The following is a 21493-nucleotide window of genomic DNA, read 5'->3' as shown; positions in this document are numbered from 1 at the left end:
GCCCTGTGCCTCCTCCAGGCAGGGAACTGAATGGTGAAGCCTGGGCCTGGGCCCGAGCTGGCCCAGATGCAGACCCCAGACCCCATCAGATGCTTGGGTGCCACCTGTCCCCAGCTGGTGTGTGCATGATAGAAGTTTCAGGAAGGACTCACTCAAGCTGTAGGAAGCCCCAGGGCCCAGCCCACCCTGGGTTAAGTTGACCCACATCCAGTTTGCCCCTGTGGTGAGGCTGTGAGAGCAGCGGTTTGAACTGCATAGGCCTCGGGGGGGCGGGGGGGGAGTGCCGAGACTGCAGGGATTGTGTGGCAGGGAGAGTCCAAGGGATTCCGTTTGCAGATCCTCAACTCCCATGGGTGCTGCTGTAAAAAGCGATCATCCGGCAAAGGTGCTTGGACTACCCCTCTCCGCAGGGGAGCTCAGGGCTCACTGGGGGGCTTGGCCCACGGTCTCACACCTCCTGGGTGCGCAACGGAGGGGCACTTGGAAGGTTGGCGGGGGCGCTGAAAAAGTGAAAGACTGCAGTGCCTGCGTTACAGGTCCTTTCGCGAGTCAGGTGGCTTCCCTCCTTTGTTTTCTACAAAACTGATGGATTGTGAGCTGAGATTACAATAAATAAATTTATTTATTTAAAATAAATAAAATAAATTAAAATAAATTTTCATAATCGGTCTATGTGCAATTTAAGGCAAATAATGAGGAAAAAGGTTTAAAATTGCCTAACATTTCTATAATAAAACTATCTTCAGCCGCATCTACTTATTTCCGTGAACAGGATGTTTCATTCTTTACATCTTTCAAAACAAAACAAAAATAATACAGACAGAATTGATGCTGAAGCCTGCGTTACCCCAGCAAAAAAGAATGTTCATATACATACAGAACTAAAACAGGAAAAATGCTCTACCCATCTGATTAAGAGATGCAATATCAAAACAGTACTTTGCTGCTGAATATTTACTAAAACTTGTAATTTGTTGGTTAATGTTGTTATTATATACTCGTAATTATGGTAATAACTAATTCAGCACATGATTTGGCTATTTGGAACCTTATGGTCTCAGGAAACCTTTCATTTCCATTTATACAGATATTTTTGTTGAAGTGAAATAGAATAGGGTGATGAATAAAAGACTTTAAAATAAAAAAAGACAAACTAGGACAAAATTCTTTGGGAAAATAGAACGGAAACAAATTCAAGGGAAAGAATGGCTTGTTCGTGGTTTTTAAGTAGATGACAGTGGGTATAAGTCAATATGGCATTTGGATTCACTGAACACATTTAAAGGAATGAGGTAACAGTTTTATTTTAGGATGTAAACATTTACATTACTTTGGAAATTTTATTCCTTGCAAGTATTTAAACTTGCTTTGGAAATGTTCAGTTGTTGACTTAAAAATGTGCCAGGGTGTGCACAGTTTTTCAGATTGGGGGCGGGGGCACAAGGAAAAGCAGTTTGAAGGCCACTGGGTTAGAGAAACGGAATTCTGTCCAGACCCCTTGTGAGGGAGGCCCCTGTGCCTCCCCTGTCACCCCCACTTCCCTGGGGCTCCTGCCCAATGTGGGGGCCTCCCCTGCAGAGCGTTTGCTTTCCTGGGGGCCCGTCGCTTACCCCAAGTTATGCCGCTGAGTCTCCACAACCACTCGGTGAGAAAGGCGCTGTTACTGAGTGCAGCGAGCAGATGAACAGAAGAGGCTCAGCGAGGGTGAAACTTCCCAAGTTCGTGCAGCTGCGGAGCCAGGATGCAGACCCAGCAGCCCGACCCCCGACCCCCAACCCTGGGCCTTCCCCTCTGCATTGTGACGCCTCCTGCTCAGCCCCTCCACTGCACGGGCTGCACCCCCACTGTCGCTCCCATTCTGGGGTCATGCAGGTTGCTTACTGCCCATGAGCCTCAGCCTCTGCGTGTGTGACGTGTGGGTGGTATCCCACCTCACAGGGTGGCAGCCAGGAGTGAATGAGGTGTGATGGGCAAAAGTACCTAACAGTGTGCCCTGCCTCCTTCACTGAGTCGGGGGTAGCCCTTCCCTAGCAGGGCAGGAGCGCTGGGGGCTGAAGCCACCCTAGAGGGCTGATATAAGGGTGAGCGTCAGGCCCCCACTCTGCCTTCCTAACCGTTTAGCCAGCTTGCAGGCAGCAGCTGAGCAACAGCTCGAGCTCCGGCTTGGTTTCTGAGCTTTCATCTTTCCCTCACTCACGTTCAATGTTTTTCTTTCTTTCTTCCCAGTTGGATCCACAAACTGTAGAGACCAAGAATTGGCACACAGATGTGATCGAGATGAATGGGGTGAGCTGGCGAGACAGGAAGTGTCTACACAGTGGGTGGGCAGCCCAGCCTCGGCCCGTGTCCTCGGGGTGCTACCTGCCCCCGTCCCCTTAGCCGGGTCCCTCTCCCTTCTCCCCCGCCTACACCCTTCCCACTCCTGCCCTGCTGGTATTATTTATTTCAGGGAGCCCTGAGTGCTAGAGGTAGGCCTTGTTTGCAGTTCTGGGGAAGAGGACCCTAGGTTTTTGGGGTACTCCTCAGGTGCTCATATCCTGCCTCACCCCAACCAGATCAAAGTGGAATTCTCCATGAAATTCACCAGCCGAGATATGAGCCTGAAGAGAACCCCGTCCAAAAAGCAGACCGGCGTCTTTGGTGTGAAGATCAGCGTGGTGACTAAGTAGGTGCTGCCTGCGGGGCCCGAGTGCTGGCGTCAGTGCCCAGGGTCGCTGTCAGCCCCCCCTGCCCACGCCTGGCCCCGGATCAGTCACGCTCCAGTTCAGCAGTCACGATGGCATGTTTGGAGGCCAAAAGTGGCCCACAGAGGTGTATTTGCTGTCTCCTGTGCTACTTGAGAAACAAATGAGCCAGCATGTAAACCGTGGGAGAGGGCCTGTGGCAATGCCAGGCCATCAGCTGCTCGTGATCAGTGGGGAGGTTTGACAACAGTAGGGAGGCCCCCACTTTAATTTGGCATAGGTGGCTGGACCCGAACAGCGGCTGCCCCTCAGGAGAGGGCACGCACCCTCAGCTCACCACCGTCCCCTTGTCCCCACCTCCCACCTCCCTTGTATGGGCTACCTGCTGGGTCTTCTACAGCACTTGAATCTGAGACCTCTGTTCTAAGGAACATTCTTTCCTCTGTCTTTGGGCTTATGTCCCCAAACTTCAATCCTTTGTCCCTTGCTGTCCCCCAGCAGGCAAGCCTTCATGGGCTGTGTGTCAGGGGTGCAGAGCTTCTTTCTCAGCCCTGTCCTTGCCCCCCACCTCCTGATTCCAGAGGCTAGAGCTCTCCAAGGCCAAGCTATTGAGGGAGGGGGGCGATGGGTCTGTCACTGGGAGGCCCCCCTCCACCCTCCCTCATGTCCCCTCCCCCACAGGCGGGAGCGCTCCAAGGTGCCCTACATCGTCCGGCAGTGTGTGGAGGAGGTGGAGAAGAGGGGCATTGAGGAGGTCGGCATCTACCGGATATCAGGGGTGGCCACAGACATCCAGGCGCTGAAGGCCGTCTTTGATGCCAGTGAGTCTGGAAGCCCGCCCAGGAGGCGGGGGCTAGGGGGGTACCCCAGCAGGCTCATAGGGCTGGTGGGACAGCCCCATGGAACCGGGGGGGGGGGGGGGCTTCCCCAGGGAGAGGCCCCGTCTGGCCGATGGCGGGGGAGCCTTGGTCTGTGGATGCGGTGGGACCATTTCTGAGTCCCTGTGTCAGGGGCTCTTTCTGCACTTTCTCATGTAGCCCCTGTCCCTCCAATCTTCCCCGTTGCTACAGATAAGGAAACTCAGACTCAGAGCCTGAGTCACGTGTCCAGGCTCACCCAGCTTGTAGAGTGACTTACACTTAGATCTTTCTGACCAGCTCCCAGGTTCCTAGGGGGATATGAGAAAAGGAAAGACTTTGAGTCTTGGCTGGCTGGCTCAGGTCCCCTCTGCTGTCTCTAGGGTCCCGTGTGCCCACCCTCTGGGTGGGGCTTTGCCGTCTCTAGCTTTGACTGCAATCTCCTCAGTGATGGTGGACCTGACCTTCCTAGGTCTTCTTGCCCTCACCACTGATGCCCAGTTGCCAGGGAACCAGAGCAGGCCAGGCAGTGCTGAGTCCATGGACTCAGAGAGGGGGCTCCTGGGTGTCCCTGGGTGGCTGCCAAGCAGACGTGTCCAGGAAACCTCGGGTGGGAGGCTGGGGACATGATGGCACATGGCTCCTCTCTGCACCCTGGAAGCTCAGGCTTTGTTGCAACATGATTTTAGGTGTGAAAAATGTGCATTGCCTTCCAGAGAAGGACTTACCAGTGGGGAGATTCCGCTTGGAAGGAGGGAGTATGACCCTCGTGGTTCGAATGTGGCTCCAGTACTCTGCTCCCCTCCCCTCTCCCAATGGATCTGAGCCACAGACCACCTATGGGCACTACCTGCATCCTGCCTTTCTGGGGGAGACCAGACCAGAGATGGAGTGGGTGGGGCACCCCTGGTGGTTGAAGAGTGGATAGGGAATGGAACAGAGCTGCACCCAACCAGCTGAGGGGTGCATGAGAGAAAGGTGGCTCAGGCCAACGTGGCCCCTGATCGTCGCCTCCTCTACAGATAACAAGGACATCCTGCTGATGCTGAGTGACATGGACATCAACGCCATCGCCGGCACCCTCAAGCTCTACTTCCGAGAGCTGCCCGAGCCCCTCCTCACAGACCGACTTTACCCCGCCTTCATGGAGGGCATCGGTGAGGCTCTGGGACCCTGAGGGCCGGGCTAAGCCAGGGCTCCTGACCGGCAGGGCATAGTCTGCGGCTTCCTTTGCTCGTTGGTCTGCCCAGTGTGCCTGAGCCAGAGGCTGGACCCTCTCACCTGCCTCTCTCCCCTCATCCTATGGGCTGCCCTCTGTGCTTCCTCCGTGGACAGTGACCTCCTTGCTTGGAAACCTGAGTGCCCTGCAGTGGGTGGCCAGGGGCCAGCACCCCAGAGCCAAGGAGAAACCTGGTTAGAGCTGGAGCGCACTGTGGCTGGTGCTGAGCCTTCCAGAGGAGCACCTGCTCACCTCTCACCTGTGCCGTGGCTGGGCAGGAGGCGGAGGGCTCTGGCTGGCAGGACTCTGGCCCCCACCCGCCTGAGCCAAATACAGGCCTGGGTGCCCCCTCCTGCCTCTTCCCCTGGGGCAGACCAGGGCTTCAGCCACCATGAGAAATGAGGAGCCCCACGGAAGGCTGCTCTGTGCCGCTCGCTGCCGCGCTCCAGCGTTGGACACGGTTAGAGAGAGAACATTGTCACCAGTGCCCTCGTTGTCTTAAACTGAGCCTTACGGACCAGGGTAGGGAATGGCACCCACTGCAAAGGCCTGCGCAGTGAGGGGAGGCTGTGTGTCTGCTCCCCGCCCACCTGCATCCTGGCAGTTAAGAGGCTGTGGATGGGGCCTCCTGCAGGAACTGACTGTTCACACTGTTCACAGCCCACCCTTGGGAAGAAACCGGGCCCTTCCCTGCAGGGTCTGCTTTCCTGACCCCTGGCAGCCTGGGCTCTCCCTCCGGGTCCTGCAATCTGCTGACCACAGGGGCACTGGCTAGGGCCTCCCTGCATGGGAGCCAAGCCCTGCCCTAGCCCCATCTCTCCCCACAGCCCTGTCAGACCCTGCTGCCAAGGAAAACTGCATGATGCATCTGCTCCGCTCCCTGCCCGACCCCAACCTCATCACCTTCCTCTTCCTGCTGGAACACTTGAAAAGGTAACGGACAGGGGCCCTGCCAGGGGCTGGGATGGGGCAAGGAGCCCAGGGCAGGCACCTGCTGGAGAGTACACCCCAGCTGCAGGACCCGCCTCCTCGTGGGTGCTAGCCTCTCCTGGGCCATCCAGAGGAGGATGAGAGTTTGCTTTTCAAGTTTTTACACTTAGATTCTGGTTTGAGAAATATTTGTGTCCTAATAACAACCTGAAATAGTGGCCATAGAATACTTGGAAAGGCCAGGCTAGAGCCAAAAACCATAGATGAATTTTACAGTCAAGTGGGGCATTCAATCAACATAGCATATTTGAAATGGAAAGAACAGGTAGCATCAGGGTGTGCGACAGGCCGAGTGTGCACATGTGTCCTGTTCTGTTCAGTTACAGCCACATGCACTTTACAACATAAGTGTTTGTTATTTTGTGTCGTAGTCAAAAAGTGAGATACCTGGTGGTCTTGACCACATCTTATCTAACAGAGAAACATCCCCAGTCCAGCAAGGATTTGCTGAGGTTAGCAGGCTCTGTCCCTAGAATCCACATCTCCCACAACGTAAACTAAAGCCCTTCCCACCTTTTCCCCGCTTGCTCGCTCCTTGTATAACTGGGTCAAAACCAAGAGCGGCTGAAGTTGAGGCCAGCGACAAAGTTCAAACTGAAACTAGTCCTTAGGTGTCCTTATCCATTCACTTTGAGCCCAGAACTGGTCTGGGGTATGAGTGGGAAGGAAAAGTCCCCAGGTGTCCCTTAACTCCGCCACCCAGGACCAGGGAGCCTGGAGAGGGGGCTGTGCTATGGGCCGGGTCCTTCCTGAGCTCAGCCCCAGGCCCCAGACCCAGGCTCCCAGCTTCTGCTCAGCCAGGCCAGGCTCAGGAAGGCCAGCCAAGACCTGGAAATGCCTGGGGCTGCTGTCTTGTTTTTCCCATTATGAGACATTCTCTCTGGTTTGGCCAGGACCAAAACCCCAACAAATTCCCAAACAGCCTGGTGAGCACTGTGGGGAGGACACACGGAGTGTGAAGGGAAAAATCATTAGGTTTTCCACCCTGGGAACCGGGCACAGTCTGTTCCCACATCTAGGCCCCTGGCGGGGGTGGTGGGGGGGTGGTGTGTGTGTGTGTGTGTGTGTGTGTGTGTGTGTGTGTGTGTGTGTGCGCCAGCTGCACAGCTGCCTCCTGGCATGGCAGTGTTTGCCTGTTTCCAAAGTTGTCAGTGTGTGTGTGTGTGTGTGTGTGTGTGTGTGTGTGTGGCTGGGCCAGCTGCACAGCTGCCTCCTGGCATGGCAGTGTTTGCCTGTTTCCAAAGTTGTCAGCAGGCACATCCATGACTCTTGCCTGGAGGCTGGGAATGAGGGTAAAGAGAGTGGGGTGAGAGGCGCTGCTTGGGGCGGGTGGGTCTCAGCCCCAGAAACATTTCCTAGGACCAGGGAGGTCCAGGGCCTCTCAGATATGTTGGGGGTAGTACTGAACTTCCTGGACACCAGCCACAGATGGCAGCCCCTGCTGTCACTCAGGGGAAATATCTATAGAGCATCTGGCCTATTATGCAAGAGAAGCAGAGGAAGATCCAAAAGGAGGCAACTCTGGGGTCCCATGAGATAGACCCTTCTGGAAAGGAGTGGGAGAACAGCCCCTGGACTCCACCTGGGACCAGGATTATTCCTGCCACAGCACAGCAGGCAGAGCCTCAGGTCCAGTTAGCAACTGCCGCTGGGGCTCCTGCCCCTGCCCCTGCCCCACCCACGCTGCCTCTTCCCCTGGGCCATGCACCACAGCTTGACTGGTCGAGGGTAAAGCCCAGAGTGGTGAAGAGCAGGGGCTCTGGAGGCAGCTGCCTGGGTTCACAGCCCAGCTCTACCACTTGCTAGCTGTGTGACCTCAGGCAAGTCACTTAACCTCCCTGTACTTTGGTTTCTTCATCTGTGCAACGGAGATGCTAATACTACCCAGAGGATTCTGAGGAGTATGAGTTATTATTGGGGAAGTTCTTGGGCCAGTGATATTATTCTAAGGCAAAGGTGTTGGAGTGGGTCCTTCTGGCTCTGGCAGTTTACCATCAGTTCAGGGGGTGGCTCCGGAGCTGGGAATCTGTTATAGGAATGTACCGAGACAGAGCTGGGGACTTGGTTCCTTGTCCTAGTTCCCTCCCTACCAAGAGGTCTCTACCCTTAGGGGAAGAATTCTAGTAACCACCTTTAGGGGACCCCTCTAGGAGCTTTTATACCCAAAGCCAAGGGTCTGCAGCTCTAAGAGGCTGCCGAGACATGACTTATTTCCCGCTTCCCTCCCTTTTAGGGTTGCTGAGAAGGAGCCCATCAACAAAATGTCCCTTCACAACTTGGCTACTGTGTTTGGCCCCACGTTACTGAGACCCTCAGAAGTGGAGAGCAAAGCACACCTCACGTCAGCTGCAGACATCTGGTCCCATGACGTCATGGCACAGGTACCGCCACACTACCCGGGCCGGTGGCTGGTGGAGGGATGAGAAAAGCCCCCCTGAGGGGTGGAGAGAAGACAGCTCAGAGTCCCACGCTCCTGCCCTCCTGAGCAACTGGGCTGATGGTGTGTAGGCTGTCACCAGGGAGGCAGGGCTCTGGACAGTCCTGCCCCTCCCAGACCAAGACAGAGGTTACACTAAGGCCCCTAGACCAGGGCCCAGGTGCTGGCTGTGATCCTGGGAGTGCCTCCGCTCAGAAAGGAAGCCCAGGGGTATAGGAAAAAGCGGGGCCCTTGTCTTTGTGCATGGGAGGTCTAGGACTTCTTCTGGGTCAGGAAGCTTCCTTGGGATCCCTGCAGACCCAGGGCAGGGTCCAGTCTGAGGCAGGCTGTCAAGCCAAGGCCAGCCTCTGGAGACAGGTTGGGACGGGCCCCCAAACTCCTCACCCTCTGCCCTGCAGCGCCCCCTACTGCTGCAAATGGCAGACACACCTGGGCTGCCAAGGAAGGGGAAGTGGCAGAAGCCAGCCTGAGAAGGGAGCAACACGGACGTGACCCCAGCCTGGGGACCATTTCTTCTCAAGAGATCAGAGGAGGGCCGTGAGGACAAGGGCCCCGCCTCAGTCTCCCCTGTCTCCCCACAGGTCCAGGTCCTCCTCTACTACCTGCAGCACCCCCCCATTTCCTTCGCAGAACTGAAGCGGAACACACTGTACTTCTCCACCGATGTGTAGCCCCAGGTGGGAGCAGCTGTGGGGGTGGCTGAACCGGCCTCTCCAGCTGGGGGACCCAACACAGACTTGAAAGACTACAATAGAAAACTCCCAAACCCAGCACTCCAGACTCCAAGGGACACAGATTTCCAAGAACTGGAATATGTGCATCTTTTGTGCCACCTTGTACAAAGCCAGCTGACCCAGCCCCCAGCCTCACCGCTGCACCCTGGGCTCCTGCCCTCTGTACTTCTGGTTGTGTCTAATGCTCCATGCCATTCGGGAATTGTTTTATGTCTGTTTGTCCTGCAGAAGAGGTAGTGGCTGACCCGTATGGGCACACAGACGGCCTGCTTTGTTCTTTCATTTCCTCCAACACTTTCTTTCCTCCTGAGTCCAGTCCAAGGGCTTTTATTTGGCGCTCAGTAACTGCTGCCAACTTAGCCTCTCTTGGCCCTGCTCCCAGAGTGCAGTCTTCTGGCAGCTTCCCCTCGGTTTCCTCCTCCCGCTCCTCCCTCCCAGCCTGCCTGCATGCATGTGCAGCCTTGGTTTTTTGCTCCATCACCTTGAAAGTTCTGAGGAGGCTGTGAGTGGCGGTGACCGAGGTGGCCCGTCTGAGGCCACCGCAGCCCCACCCCCCAGCCCTCCCCTTGCCCCCCACCTGTGGAAGCACACCTGCTTGCCTTGCTGCCTGTGCAGATGTTGGACAAGGAGACAGACTCACACTAATCCTCAGCTTAGCACAGAGCTGGAGAGGAGATTTCTGGAATTTTCCACCTGAGAATCTCCATTTCTGTGGTTTATCTGTTCTGTCTCCTACCTGCCAGTGAGGCATTTTGACTGTTTCTTCTACTGATTTTCAGTTCCTTTCTCCCCAAGTTCTGTTTCCTTTGAGTGTGAAGACTCACGAGTGATCTGCTATAGCCAGAGGAGAGGACAGAATCAGGGGAGGTGGCAGAGGCAGCCACTGAGGCAGCACTGGCTGAGCATCAGAGGAACGCCACGCAGCACGGGGGGTCCTGAGTTGGGGGAAGCCGCTGTCAGCAGCGAGGTGTTGTAGTAGATTTTCCAGTGGAGCTAGCCTCCAGGAAGACAGCTGACACGGCTGAAGCAGGTATCCAGACACAGGCAGGCTCCATCAGGAGACTAGCCCTTCCTGGCGCCTCACGTACCTTGCGGTACCTTTGCCTTAGATTTTACATTCTCTGCAGCCAAGCACTGCCATGGGACAGCCCTCACGGCCACGTGCGTTCCAGGGCCTGGGAAGGGCAGGTGTTGTGCGGCTGCCTCTCACCCCCAGCTTCCAGATGCAGCCTTTCGGATGAACTTGGGAACTCAGGAAGCTGGAGAAGGATGAGGAGTTACAGGCACCACCTGTTGGCATTGGGTTTTGCTGGAGACCCTCGTTGTTGATGCTCTGCTCCGGAGCTAGGGATGAGCAGGTCCATGCCCCACTTTGAGACCCATTGGGCTCAGTACTGGAAAGGGGTGAGAAGTATACCCAGATACTTCTTTCTTCTGGTGTGAGCAGGAGCTGCCAGACTGTGGTGGGAGCCTGGAAGGGTGGTCACTCCTGGGCTGCAGGGGACTGAGTTGTGATACAAGCTCCTCGGCTCTCCTGTGTGGCAGAGTAGATTCCTGGCCCTCAGGACTGGAGAGAACAGCTCCCACAGCTTGAGCTCAGGGCTGAGTTTTAAAGAAGGGACTGCTGGCCCTAAAGCTGCAGCACTTGCTCCGTGAGAATGAGAAGCAGGGCCCTTTCTGACCTTGTTTACACCTGTTGCCCAGTCTTGGGCAGAACGGTACAGATTCTGTGCACATCCGAGGAAGGAGATGGCCAAGAGGAGGGAAATACTGACCACTTAGCTACCTGTTAGCAGCTTAGCTAGGAGCCCTGCAGGAGATGGGGAAAGAACTTGAAGCTAAAGATCCCAGCATCTGCTCATCCCTGGAGTCTCTACTTGACACTCAGGAGTTGGTATGTGGCATGGAAGGCTCTTGCTTCCAAAGCCATTGATGGTAATGAACTGGAGGCCCAGCTTGAGCTAGTTGTAGCCAAAAATGGGTGCATCCCACCTCCCCAAAATAAGGGATGTTGACTTCTCAGCATCAGGTAGCTGTTGCAGCCCCCAGGTGTAGGCGGTGAGAGAGTGGGAGGAAAGCTAGAAAGACTGAGAATGTTTATAAACTGTACCCCCGGAGTGGGGAGGGGCAGGCACCAGACCTGGACTTAGCTGCACCAAGGAAACAGCCCGTGGATGCGCCTGAGAAACTGGGACTGTGCAGCCCAGGACCCCCAGCCACTGTGCCCGGCAGGGCAGGCTGTGCCAACAGACTCCGCAGACAGGCTGCTGGAATCCTGGTCAGCCTGTCCTTGCTGGCAATGACTATGGGCTGCTGGTTTTTGCCGATACAGGTAGGATGGGACCCTTCATTAATATTTGACTTTAATAAGTTGGTAAGGATATATTTTTTGTCTGTTCTGTTTCACCTTATGTAGATTATTATAAATTGATGTAAACCATGTGAGAGAAAAATGTTAATAAAAAAATGCAAAGCCCCAACATTTGCACACAACTCGGCCCTGTGGTGCAGACATTTGTGCTCCCAGTAGTCCAGGGAAGACCACTAATCTAAATGTTTTTAACTCTTCAGGCTGCATCCAGATGCATGTTTCCGGGAATCCATTTACCTAGGTCATTCCCCTTGAGTTCCCCAAACTGTGGCAGTTTGAGGGAGGGGAGCTCAAGCCGCCAGCTGTAAGTGCCCTGTCAGGGATGTGGCCATCAGTATGCCTCAGAGAAATAGGAATTTGTCCTTTCAAGTGGAGGCTTATTTTATGTAAACTTTTCTCTACATTTTCCTTGGAGGTGGGTCATCTTTTGGCCTAATCTGCCTGCAGCAAGGCTGTATCCCCAAGAGAGCCCCGCCTTCCTTTAGGAGAGCCGGTGGGGTTCATGGAGGCTCCCATCAGCCCAAGCCATCGGACACTGTGTTTATTCTGGAGATCAGGAACAGATGTCTCTGGAAATTGGTGTTTGGTTTATGAGGTCATACTGTCTCCTTGCCATCTAAAACAGGAAACTATTCATCTCCTTTCCTGGTTCAATAGTCAGTGTGGACAATGCTTCGCTTATTGAACTGATGGCTACTGACAGCCCAGGGCTGGTCTCTTCCAAGGCAGTGGCGAGGGCAGCACATCTTGTATTTGGCGATCAGTGTATCTGACCCCATGCACTGGACTGGCTGGCTGGTAGGAGATGTTGGGCATCCCAGCACTCTTGGCAGGTGCCAGGAGGAGTATCTGCTTTTGATCTCCAAGTGCTTATAGATGACTTCTTTAGGACAGTGTAGAAAACAATTCTGAATTTGTCCTCAGACCTCTGAGGACACCCCAGACAGCCTAGCAGCGAAGACGCCTCATGCCTGTGAGACTGGGACAGGTGTTATATAGAATTCACCATAGAAGGACATGAGCTCTGTGCACTACTCACACTCATTCCAGAGGTGACAGCAGGCATGGCCAGAGGAAGGTGTTACCAGCCGGGTTTGACGTTATCACTCACACACAAACACACACTCTGGACGCCTGGATGTTCCAGCTGAGTCTTTGAAATCTGGTTAAGGGTGGGTGGGCTAGAAGACAGCAGGCATGTGAGGAGAAAGAAAGAGGCAGAGGAGTTACTGTGCAGTAGGAAAAAAGACGTAACCGCTTGCTAACAATGGCCGGGATTACAGGTCCCCACCAAGCCTACCTCCTGCCCCGGACTCATCAACTTCATCACGCCAGAAAGCACCAGAGTAAAGCAGAATCTGGAGCAAATCCCAATTTTTTAAAAAAGGCTACTTTTGTTGCCTATGGCACCCAATTAGGCTGAGCTGCTGTTGTCAGAGAAGGACTATCAGGTCAGGTAAAAAATGCTATGTTAAAATAAAACACACCAGAGAACAAGGTGGTGGTGAACAGCCTCTGAGCAGTGTCTGATTTTACCCAGCACCTGCTGTCACTGAGTCATCGGGATGATGACAGCAGGACCCTTCACAGGTTGTCCCTGAGTTGGCCTGGTCCAGGGCTCAAAGCGTAACCCCAGCAGGTAGGGGAGGCCAGCCCACAGGAGGGTTTTTAGAGGATGTCAGGAGGACTTATGCGTGGGGTTCCAGTGTGTCCCAGGATGTGGCTAGACTGGCTCCCTAAGGGGAAGGCCCTGGCCGATGGAATAGCCTCAGTGAGGATAACATCGCTCTACAAGCCCTGAGAATCAACAACCCCACACTCCTCAGGCGCTTTCTCAGTTCTTCTCCTTTCAATGTTCAATCTTTGGGCCACCTGGCACCATTTTGGGGAACTGTAAAATTTGAAAATAAAAATAAACCATTTAAACTGTAATATAAATATATATTTTTAACAAGGATAGCAGAATGCTAAACAACAGGATGTCACTGGCCGGAAGGCGTACCTTGACTGCCCTGCCCTGATCCATGAGAGGGACGGCATGGAGCTCCAAGGCAGGACAGCTTCCTGGGTCTGGAAAGTCACCTCTGTTCCCATGGCACCGAAACACCAGAGGGCCAGGTGTGGTCAGGATTGAAGCTTTGTGGAGCTTAATTTCTACAAGTGAACACACTGACTCCTCATCTGCCGGAAGGGGAGAGGCAGGCATGGCACATCCCCGTACAGCCTGGCAGGGAGGGCGGCTGCCCAGAGGCTGGAGGCCTGCAGCAGCCGATGGGCTCCCTCACAGCATCAGCTACAGGAGGGGAAAGAAGTGTCTTCAATGTCTGAAGCAAGTGCCCGGGAATGGTGCAGAAAATGCCCTCCACAGAGCAACTCCGAGCCTGGGCTGGGCCGTCCTTCCCGGCAGGCAGTCACTCTCACCGCAGATAGTAATCGATTGCAGCAGAGAAAGCGGCAAAACCTCCACAGCCAATGACCCCAGCCTTTAAGCCAGCTGTAAAGCAAACAGAAATGACATTATCTGTGGTGACAGTTGCTGGGTCAGACTACACTCGCAAAAAGTCTGCACACCCACAGCTGCAAAGAAACCAGCTTAGCCCTCTAAGTCATTCAGCCTATCAGAGATCTCTAAGACTTCAGTGCAGCCCTGTACATGATCTAATCCAGGGTGCTCTAGCTAAACTGTACATTCGTTTAACTTGTCTCATTCCAAAGAATTAATATTTCCAGGCCCATGAAAGTAGCCCCTCACAGGCAGGAAACTGGTTAAGAAAACCAGCCCTTAGAATCAAGTGAAAGCATATGGCCTGTTACTCTGATTTGTTTATGGAGTGAATTCCTGGGAAGGTGATCAAAGCAGCCCTAGAGGGGGCTGAGCTGCTCAAAGGCCCTGACAGAGCCAAGCAATGGGAAGACCAAAGGGAAAGTTACTCTCTAAATCATAAATGGCTGTTCCAGGAGCAAAAGCAGGCTTTTAATGATAGCAAACCATCCTGCCTCTCAGGAAATGAAAAAACAGGCTTTTTTCTTTGAGTAAGTCAGGGCACAGCAGAGCGAGCGGCCCAGCAATGGACGCTGTTAGGAAAGTCAAGTCACTGACCCCCCACAGCACACACTCAATGGGAGCCCAGGAGGCAGAAGTGACAGGAAACTGGTTTCTTTCTCCATCATTTACAGCTGATAATCAAACATTTCTTAAATACCTATATTTGGCTTTCCATGGGGAGGAATCTAAGAATCCCCAACTGCAGAAAGACATTACAATGATAACTTATACACAAAATTATTAAGAAAAATGTCTAAATACTGGAAATGCATGGAACAAGTTCCAGCATGATACGTGGACAAATGGGCTCTCCAGTGCTGAATGGGACCTAGCCATATGCTGCCATATTATCCTGCGTATCAACATACTCAAGGGGTTACTTACTGTGAGGAAGTTCTCCCCATATTTCCAATATGGGGGCAGTTCTTTTCCTAAGACAGATCTAGATCTATCAGTGGTTACCAACGGAGAGCGATTTTGGCCCCCAGGGGACATTTGGCAATGTCCGGAGATACTTTTAGTTCTCCCAATTAGCACCTAGTGGGGTAGAGGCCAGGGATGCTGCTAAGCATCCTTAAATACGTGGACATCCCCTGTCTTCCCCCAGCAAAGACTTATCTGCTCCAAAATATCAATAGTGCCAAGATAAGAAACCCTGAAGCTTCCAAAACTGAGGTGACACATAAGCAAATGTGATTAATTTGTCTGAAGGGAAGAATATCAAGTGTCCACACATGCCTCAGGCTGTCCCTGGAACACTCGTATGATTAGAAATGTCAATTTCAGCATGTTGTCCAAGGCCACAAAGAAAACCACCTGAGAGCTGTTTACTAACCTCTGAAACCAATGGCTCCTCCGGTGATGCAGCCACTAATGACACTGTTCTTCCAGTCGGATTTTCCCCGGTACTGCGGGTGGGAAGTGCAGTTTAGAGCCAAAGAAGCAAGCCAGACAGGGCGATCAAGCGAAAAAGCACAGGGTTTCTAGCTGACTAATTTAGTCTCTCCCAAAGGAAACCTAATCTTTTTCTTTCAGAAGTATAGTTCCTAAAATGTGAATGTGTTCATGGATGCTTCCAGAGCACCGAAACTAAGTGCAATGCTGGGGAAGTAATCAAAATCTCTCGTGTTCCCCAGTAAGTCTTGTGTTTAAAATCATTAACCAACTTCTAGCCTGCAAAAGGAAGTAAAGGTCATGCAAGCCCAAGTCATAAACACAGAAAGTTTACATCAGGGGCTACTTAATGGAAGTCCAACCTAGAAAGTATCAGGCATTTCTGATTTGCTTTCTAAAAACATTAAGAGCATTTCTCTTCAGAAGTCATAGCTGGCAGCAGGCGAGGCTTTCTCAGAAGGCAGAGGCACTTACAGATTCTACCAAACACTCAGTGCAAGAAAACATGGCGCCCACAATGGCAAAATTTTTGGCGTAGGACATTCCTCTCTGCCCCATGTCTTTAAGAACTTCTCTTGCCGTCGGAGTACGGTAGGGATCCTTAGGGTCAAAGCCCACATTGGTATCAATGCCGGCAGTGAACACCCCAAATGCACCTCCCAAGACAAATCCTAAAAAGAAACAGAGATGAAGATTGACATTTTCTGAGTTACTGTAATGGGAGCATATTCAAACAGCACCTTCTGGGCGGCCACCAATGAAGGGGACACTCCACACCCCTTGCCACCCAAACTCGCCACTTGCCTGGTTTCCACATTACATAATCCAGGATCTATCTTGCTGAGAGTTTCTTCTGTCTCTTCTTGGATTTCTTTTTCATTTCATTGTCTAATACTGTATTCCTCAAGATTCAGTCTCTAACCCTCTGTTCTCTCTCTACACTCCCACATGTAACCAGTCACCCTTGAGTTAAGCTATCAACTTTGCAAATCACTCCCTTAACAATGGTACCATTCATAATAGTCATTTAGTAAACACCATGTGCCAAATACTCTTGACACTTTACAGTTACAGCCTCACTTATTCTTCACAATAATCCTGTGAGGTACATACAATTATCCTCTCTTTTCTGTAGCTGAAGAAACTGAGGCTCAGAGAGGTTAAGTAACTTCCCTAAAGTCACACAGCTACTAAATGGCAAACACCACACTGCTGTCCACATCTGACCTTGCTGAGCCTGCTGGACATTTCCATGCGAATGTCCTCTCATCACCTCAAGGTCAATACAGTTGACCTTTGAACAATGCAAGGGTTAGGGAGGGGTGCCAAGGTCCCCCCAGTAAAAAATCCACGCATAACTTTTGACTCCCCCCAAACTTAGTTGTCCTGAGTAAGATCTAGCAAGGAACCCAAGAGCCAGTGCACAGCCCACCAGCCCAGTCGCCCTGACCACCACCGAAGTACCCGAGTAAGAGCAAAGGAGGCAGCATGTGCCAGGCAGGCAAGGCCACCACTGACACCGCTGCCGCCACCCTCCCACAGGCTTCATCAGAGCCCAAGAGCCCATGGGCAGCGATGGGCCCCAGGCCCAGGCCCCCAGACCCTCCACCATCGTTGCAGGAAACCCTGGTGGGGACATGGCTGCCTCCAGCAGTGAAGACACAGAGAAAAAAAGTTCTTGCTGCCAAAGTCCTTGGCACTGTCAAATGGTGCAGAAATGGATATGGATTTATAAATCGAAATGACACCAAGAATGCCGTCAAGAATAACCCATGGGAATATCTGCGCCGTACAGGAGACGCAGGAACTGTCGAGTTGGATGTAGTGGAAGAAGAGAAGGGTGCCGAAGCAGCCAATGTGACTGGCCTACATGGCATTCCTGCAGAAGGCAGTGGTTTATGCTGCCACCCTGCGCTGCTACAGACTTGGCTGCTATGGCAGATGCCGTGCACAGCCCGTAATTACGCTGGGGAGGAGGGGGAGGAAGGGAGCAGCAGCAGTAAAGAATATGACCCCCTGCCATTGACAGGCAGTTCTCTGGGTCCCTGAGTCAGCTGTACACCCCCTAGTACTGCCCTCAGTACCAGCTGGGTTACTGCCATACCACCTGGGATGGACCTTTGACCTTCACTCACAGGTCTTTCCCCATCCCAACAGAAGACAGGCTGGTGAGACTGCAGAGATGAAGGATGGAGTCCCAGAGGCAGCTTCAGGGACCTGTTCATCGAAATCCAGCTCACCCTCCAAGGTACTGTAGGGGACACCTCCTCACCCCCAGCCTGCCCCAGCTGTGGGAGAGGCTGACCATAGAACCAACAAGCGCGACAGTCCAAACCAGGCATCTGCTCACCATGGACACTGGCGCCTTACACCTAACCGCATCACCCCCATCCTCTGAATGCTCCTTCACAAGATGGCAAAGAGACCAAGGCAGGTGAAGTGCCATCTGAGAACCCTGCTCCAGCCACGGAGCGGAGCAGTGCTGAGTAACACCAGGCTCCCCCAGCACCTTCCCCATAAGTAGATGACCTAAAGAATTAAGGACCATTCAAAAAAATGAAATAAAAAGCAGACCACAACCTCACCAACACCAAAGCAATACAGTGCAAGATGTGGACATTGAGATGTAACAATTATTCTTTATGAAACAAGTACAAAAGGAGAATGTTAGCCAATGTTTCCAGCAATTTTCCTGGGAATGCCTGCAGAGAAGATGAGAGCAATCCCCACCCCCAGTTTCAGCAACCATTAGGTTTCTATTTTTTTTCCTTGTTTTCACTGTTTTGGTATGAAAGATGAAATATTAATACCATATGGGGAGAACCCCAACCAAAGAAATCTGAACTATATTGTAAATGCTCCCCACCCCTTTCTGTTCATTTTAGATGCTGGTGTTAAATTTCCAAGTGTCATAATTTAAAGATTTTATTTATTTTTAGAGAGAGGGGAAGAGAGGGAGAGAAACATCAATGTGTGGTTGCCTCTCACATGCCCCCAACTGGGGACCTGGCCTGCAACCCAGGCATGTGCCCTGACTGGGAATCGAACCTGCGATCCTTTGGTTCACAGGCCAGCATTCAATCCACTGAGCCACACCAGCCAGGACCAAGTGTTATAATTAAAAAAGAAAAAAAAGTTATGCCCTTCTTATTTATTTCTAGGATGATGGGGGAGATAACATTTTTGCTTTCTTATGTGACTCTCTTTGAAAATGTGCAGCATGAAGTTCCACAAAAATGAAATTTTTACCCTTGGGGGAAAAAACCTTAGTTGTCCTTTGTTATCTGTGGGGAATTGGTTCCAGACCGACCCCAGCCATAAATACCAAAATCCGCAGGCGCTCAAGTTCCCTATATAAAATGGTGTAGATCAATGCATATGGTAAGCCTACTACATCTGTGGACTCCCAGCAGAGGACAGAAAACAATACAGGTATTTATTGAAAAATATCCACGTATGGGTGGACTCACACGGTTCAAACCCATGTTATTCTAGAGTCAACCGTACATGTTCAATGAAATCAGGGGCACCTTCTCCAGATTTTCTTGCTTATGGCTCTTTCTTTCCAATCACTCCAGCTACAAACCTTAAGGGCATTTATGTTTCTCTGCTTCCCCCTACAACCCCATGTCCACAATTATCCCAGTTTAGGGCCTTTATCACTTCCACACTGGAGCACTACAAAGATTCATTCATTTCAACAAATATGTAAGTGATATATCAGGGTCAAACACAGTGATGAACAAAGACCCAGACCATTCCTCATGAACCTTCAGTCTAGCAAATTTCCTATCTGGTCTCCCTACCCACGCTTCTTTCCTTCACCACACTCCAGGCTGAGTCATGCTCATAACTTGTTAACTCTCCTAAAGCACCATCAATTACTGCCCTCACACCTATAGACAAAAAGCCCAAATCCCCCACTCCACCCCAACTTGAAACGGCATTTCTCTTCCTCTTTGCCCACCCCCATTCTCTCAGTCCTTCAAGATACGGCTCCAGTCACACCTCCCCTTGTGGCCTTCCCCCCAAACCAAAAAAACGCTTTCTCTTTCTTCTTCCTACTGTACTTCACATTTACACCCTCGCTGTACTCGTGTCTGTCATTCTCAATGAGATTTCAGCTCATGTACATATATATATGGCCAATCCCTTTACCCTGCACACTGGGGGGACACTGTATGTTCTCAAATCCTCAAAAGGCTATTTTGTTTGTTCGTTTTAAAGCCAAGTCCAGACTCTTTCCCCTTTGTTCACTGCTGTCTAGTGCACTGGCCACAATGGCCTTTCTGTTTTCAAACCTCAAGCTAGCTCCCGCCAGACCTTTGCACTGGCCGTTTCCAACGTCTGCAGCCTTTTTCTGCCAGACATTCTTCGATAGATAAATATAAGAATGTTAGCTTCCGGAGAACAGGGCTCTTGTCTCTCACCCTGTCTCTCCGCCGCTTGGCACGGGACGGCTGCTCAGTAACAATTTATTGAAAGAATGACTATTTAAAAGCGACTGAACGAATGATGAACCAAGGCAACCATTTTGTGACGTCCAGGCCCCGCCCCATAGCACCGAATCTCTGATCCAATTTCCAGAGGGTCTAGAAAGGTTGCTGAGTTCACCGAACGAGGCGGGGGCGCTGTCAAGGTCGAGACCCACAGGCTCCTCGCCTCCCAGGCGCGTGGTCTTCTTGCCAGAGGACCCCGCTGCCATCCAAACCCTCAGTCTCCCAAGGGCCCCCTCGCCTTGCCTCACCTCCCACGCAGGCCAGCGCTGCCTTGAAGGCGCAGCTCTCCATCGCCTTCTCGATCATCTTCTGTTCCTCACTCTTGGCCGGACTCGGGATCCCGCCCAGGCTTCCAGGCTCCAGGAGCCGGGGCTGACGCTTGTCACCCACCAGGTACTGCAGGAGAAGGCTGTACTGCAGCGGGGCTTCGGCGGAACCTGCCGCCTCGGGCGCGGGACCGCGGGCACTGGGGGCAGGGGCCGCCATGACTGCAGTTGCCCAAGAAACCCTGGCGTCCTTCCTCCCGCAGCAGATTTCACGAGCTTCACGTTGGGGCTTTAAGTGCCTAGGCACTGTGTCGCAACGGCAGATTCGCCACCTCCAGCAAATCCGAGGAAATTGCAGAACTCAAGTCCGTTCGTGTGCACCTGGCGTAACTGTTATGTTCCCCCAAAGCCTCTTGTGAATACTGAATCAGGTTTGTGCAGCATTCCCAATGACAGTGACAAACAAGATTCAGATTCACCAGCGCACCCACATCTTCGGGGCTGCAGTGCGGTGCCTACCGGGATTTGTAGTTCTAACTCGTACGCCCAAGACATTTCCCAGGAAGCCTTGCGCTCGCACTCAGCCCGGTCCTCCTCTGTAGCTCTGGACGGGCGGGAGCGCACCCGTGAAGCTGCAGCGCGCCGGGGCGCCGGCAGGAGTCGCCTTGCCACTGCCCTTACAGTCTATTCCTTGCATGTGCTGTGAGGTGGAATGGAGGGTGCTTTGTAAGTGAACGTGAAAGCAGGGTATGAATGTATGGCGTAATTGTTTTGTTCAATAATTAAATCTTTGATGAGCGAAGCTAGCCAAGCGTAAGAAAAATCAGGGACGGTGACAGGAAGTGGAGGTGACTAGATGGAGAGCACAGGAGAGGGTAAGACTGCTATTCACTGCAACTGGTTGTTGTCAGTGGAACGAGTGATGTAGGACTAAAATTGCCATGAAAAGCCAAATTTATATTTGTTGAACTTTATATCTGTTCAACCAATTACCAGCTTGCAAACTCAGAACCTGAAGGTAAAATGAGATAGTACTAAATATGATCCCAGAAAAAAACTTAGTTTTTATGGTACTAAAATAGAACTCAAACTATTGATCCAGACTAGCAATGTATTAGGGTGTACCCGCTAAGAGAAATACAAATGGAAACAGAAGGTAGTGAGGATAGCCAGACAACATAGGCAGAGATCCTTGTTTGGTTTTCAGAGTTCTCTGTGCTGCCAAGCATAGCATACAATTTACCCAACTCTTGCTCCAGCCACCGAAGGAGCTAGTCCTAAGGTTCCTAGGACTTCACACTTGTTGAATCTAATTCGGACCTCATTTTACGAGACTTCTCAGCTGCATTTGACACTGTTGACTCCTCCCTCCTCTGAATTTCTTCACAGCTTCAGTGGAGCTTCGCTCTCCCAGTTTTGCTACAGGCTCTCCAATTGTTCAGTCTTCTTTGCAGGCACCTCTGAGTTACCTTTTCCCTTTTCCTCTTGGTCCTCTC

General features: G+C 52.1%; 2 protein-coding genes and 1 pseudogene across 5 annotated transcripts in view; 2 read left to right on the top strand and 1 right to left on the bottom strand.

Moving 5' to 3' along the window:
- The window catches only part of ABR (ABR activator of RhoGEF and GTPase), a 175366-nt gene extending 163952 nt beyond the window's left edge, over positions 1 to 11414 (top strand). For all 4 annotated transcript variants that reach the window (XM_090290769.1, XM_090290770.1, XM_090290771.1 and 1 more), the window contains 7 exons: positions 2227 to 2286; positions 2556 to 2665; positions 3366 to 3505; positions 4564 to 4698; positions 5588 to 5693; positions 7984 to 8131; positions 8769 to 11414. In XM_090290769.1, coding sequence (XP_090146895.1) covers positions 2227 to 2286; positions 2556 to 2665; positions 3366 to 3505; positions 4564 to 4698; positions 5588 to 5693; positions 7984 to 8131; positions 8769 to 8858 — 789 coding nt within the window. In that variant the 3' untranslated portion in view covers positions 8859 to 11414. The remainder of the gene's footprint in view (positions 1 to 2226; positions 2287 to 2555; positions 2666 to 3365; positions 3506 to 4563; positions 4699 to 5587; positions 5694 to 7983; positions 8132 to 8768) is intronic.
- Positions 11415 to 13212: 1798 nt separating this feature from the next.
- On the bottom strand, positions 13213 to 20506 carry TIMM22 (translocase of inner mitochondrial membrane 22). The gene is made up of 4 exons (XM_090290773.1): positions 19980 to 20506; positions 15707 to 15903; positions 15174 to 15246; positions 13213 to 13786 (listed from the first exon to the last, which is right to left on the bottom strand). Exons 1-4 carry the CDS (start codon positions 20215 to 20217, stop codon positions 13710 to 13712), a joined length of 585 nt encoding a protein of 194 aa, XP_090146899.1. The 5' UTR covers positions 20218 to 20506; the 3' UTR covers positions 13213 to 13709.
- On the top strand, positions 16708 to 18203 carry LOC149997911 (Y-box-binding protein 3 pseudogene; annotated as a pseudogene).
- Positions 20507 to 21493: the final 987 nt, after the last annotated feature.

Source organism: Furipterus horrens, unplaced genomic scaffold, assembly GCF_987537825.1.
Source record: "Furipterus horrens unplaced genomic scaffold, mFurHor1.1.pri manual_scaffold_11, whole genome shotgun sequence".
In the NCBI taxonomy this organism is placed as follows: domain Eukaryota; kingdom Metazoa; phylum Chordata; class Mammalia; order Chiroptera; family Furipteridae; genus Furipterus; species Furipterus horrens.
This window is presented reverse-complemented; position numbering and strand designations above follow the sequence as displayed.

Coding starts and splice junctions, on each gene's coding strand:
- TIMM22 (XM_090290773.1), bottom strand. CDS start 20,217: ATGGCGGCCCCTGCCCCCAGTGCCCGCGGTCCCGCGCCCGAGGCGGCA. Junction 15,904..19,979: donor AGCGCTGGCCTGCGTGGGAG/GTGAGGCAAGGC, acceptor GTTTCTTTTTAG/GATTTGTCTTGGGAGGTGCA. Junction 13,787..15,173: donor AGGAGCCATTGGTTTCAGAG/GTTAGTAAACAG, acceptor TTTGCTTTACAG/CTGGCTTAAAGGCTGGGGTC.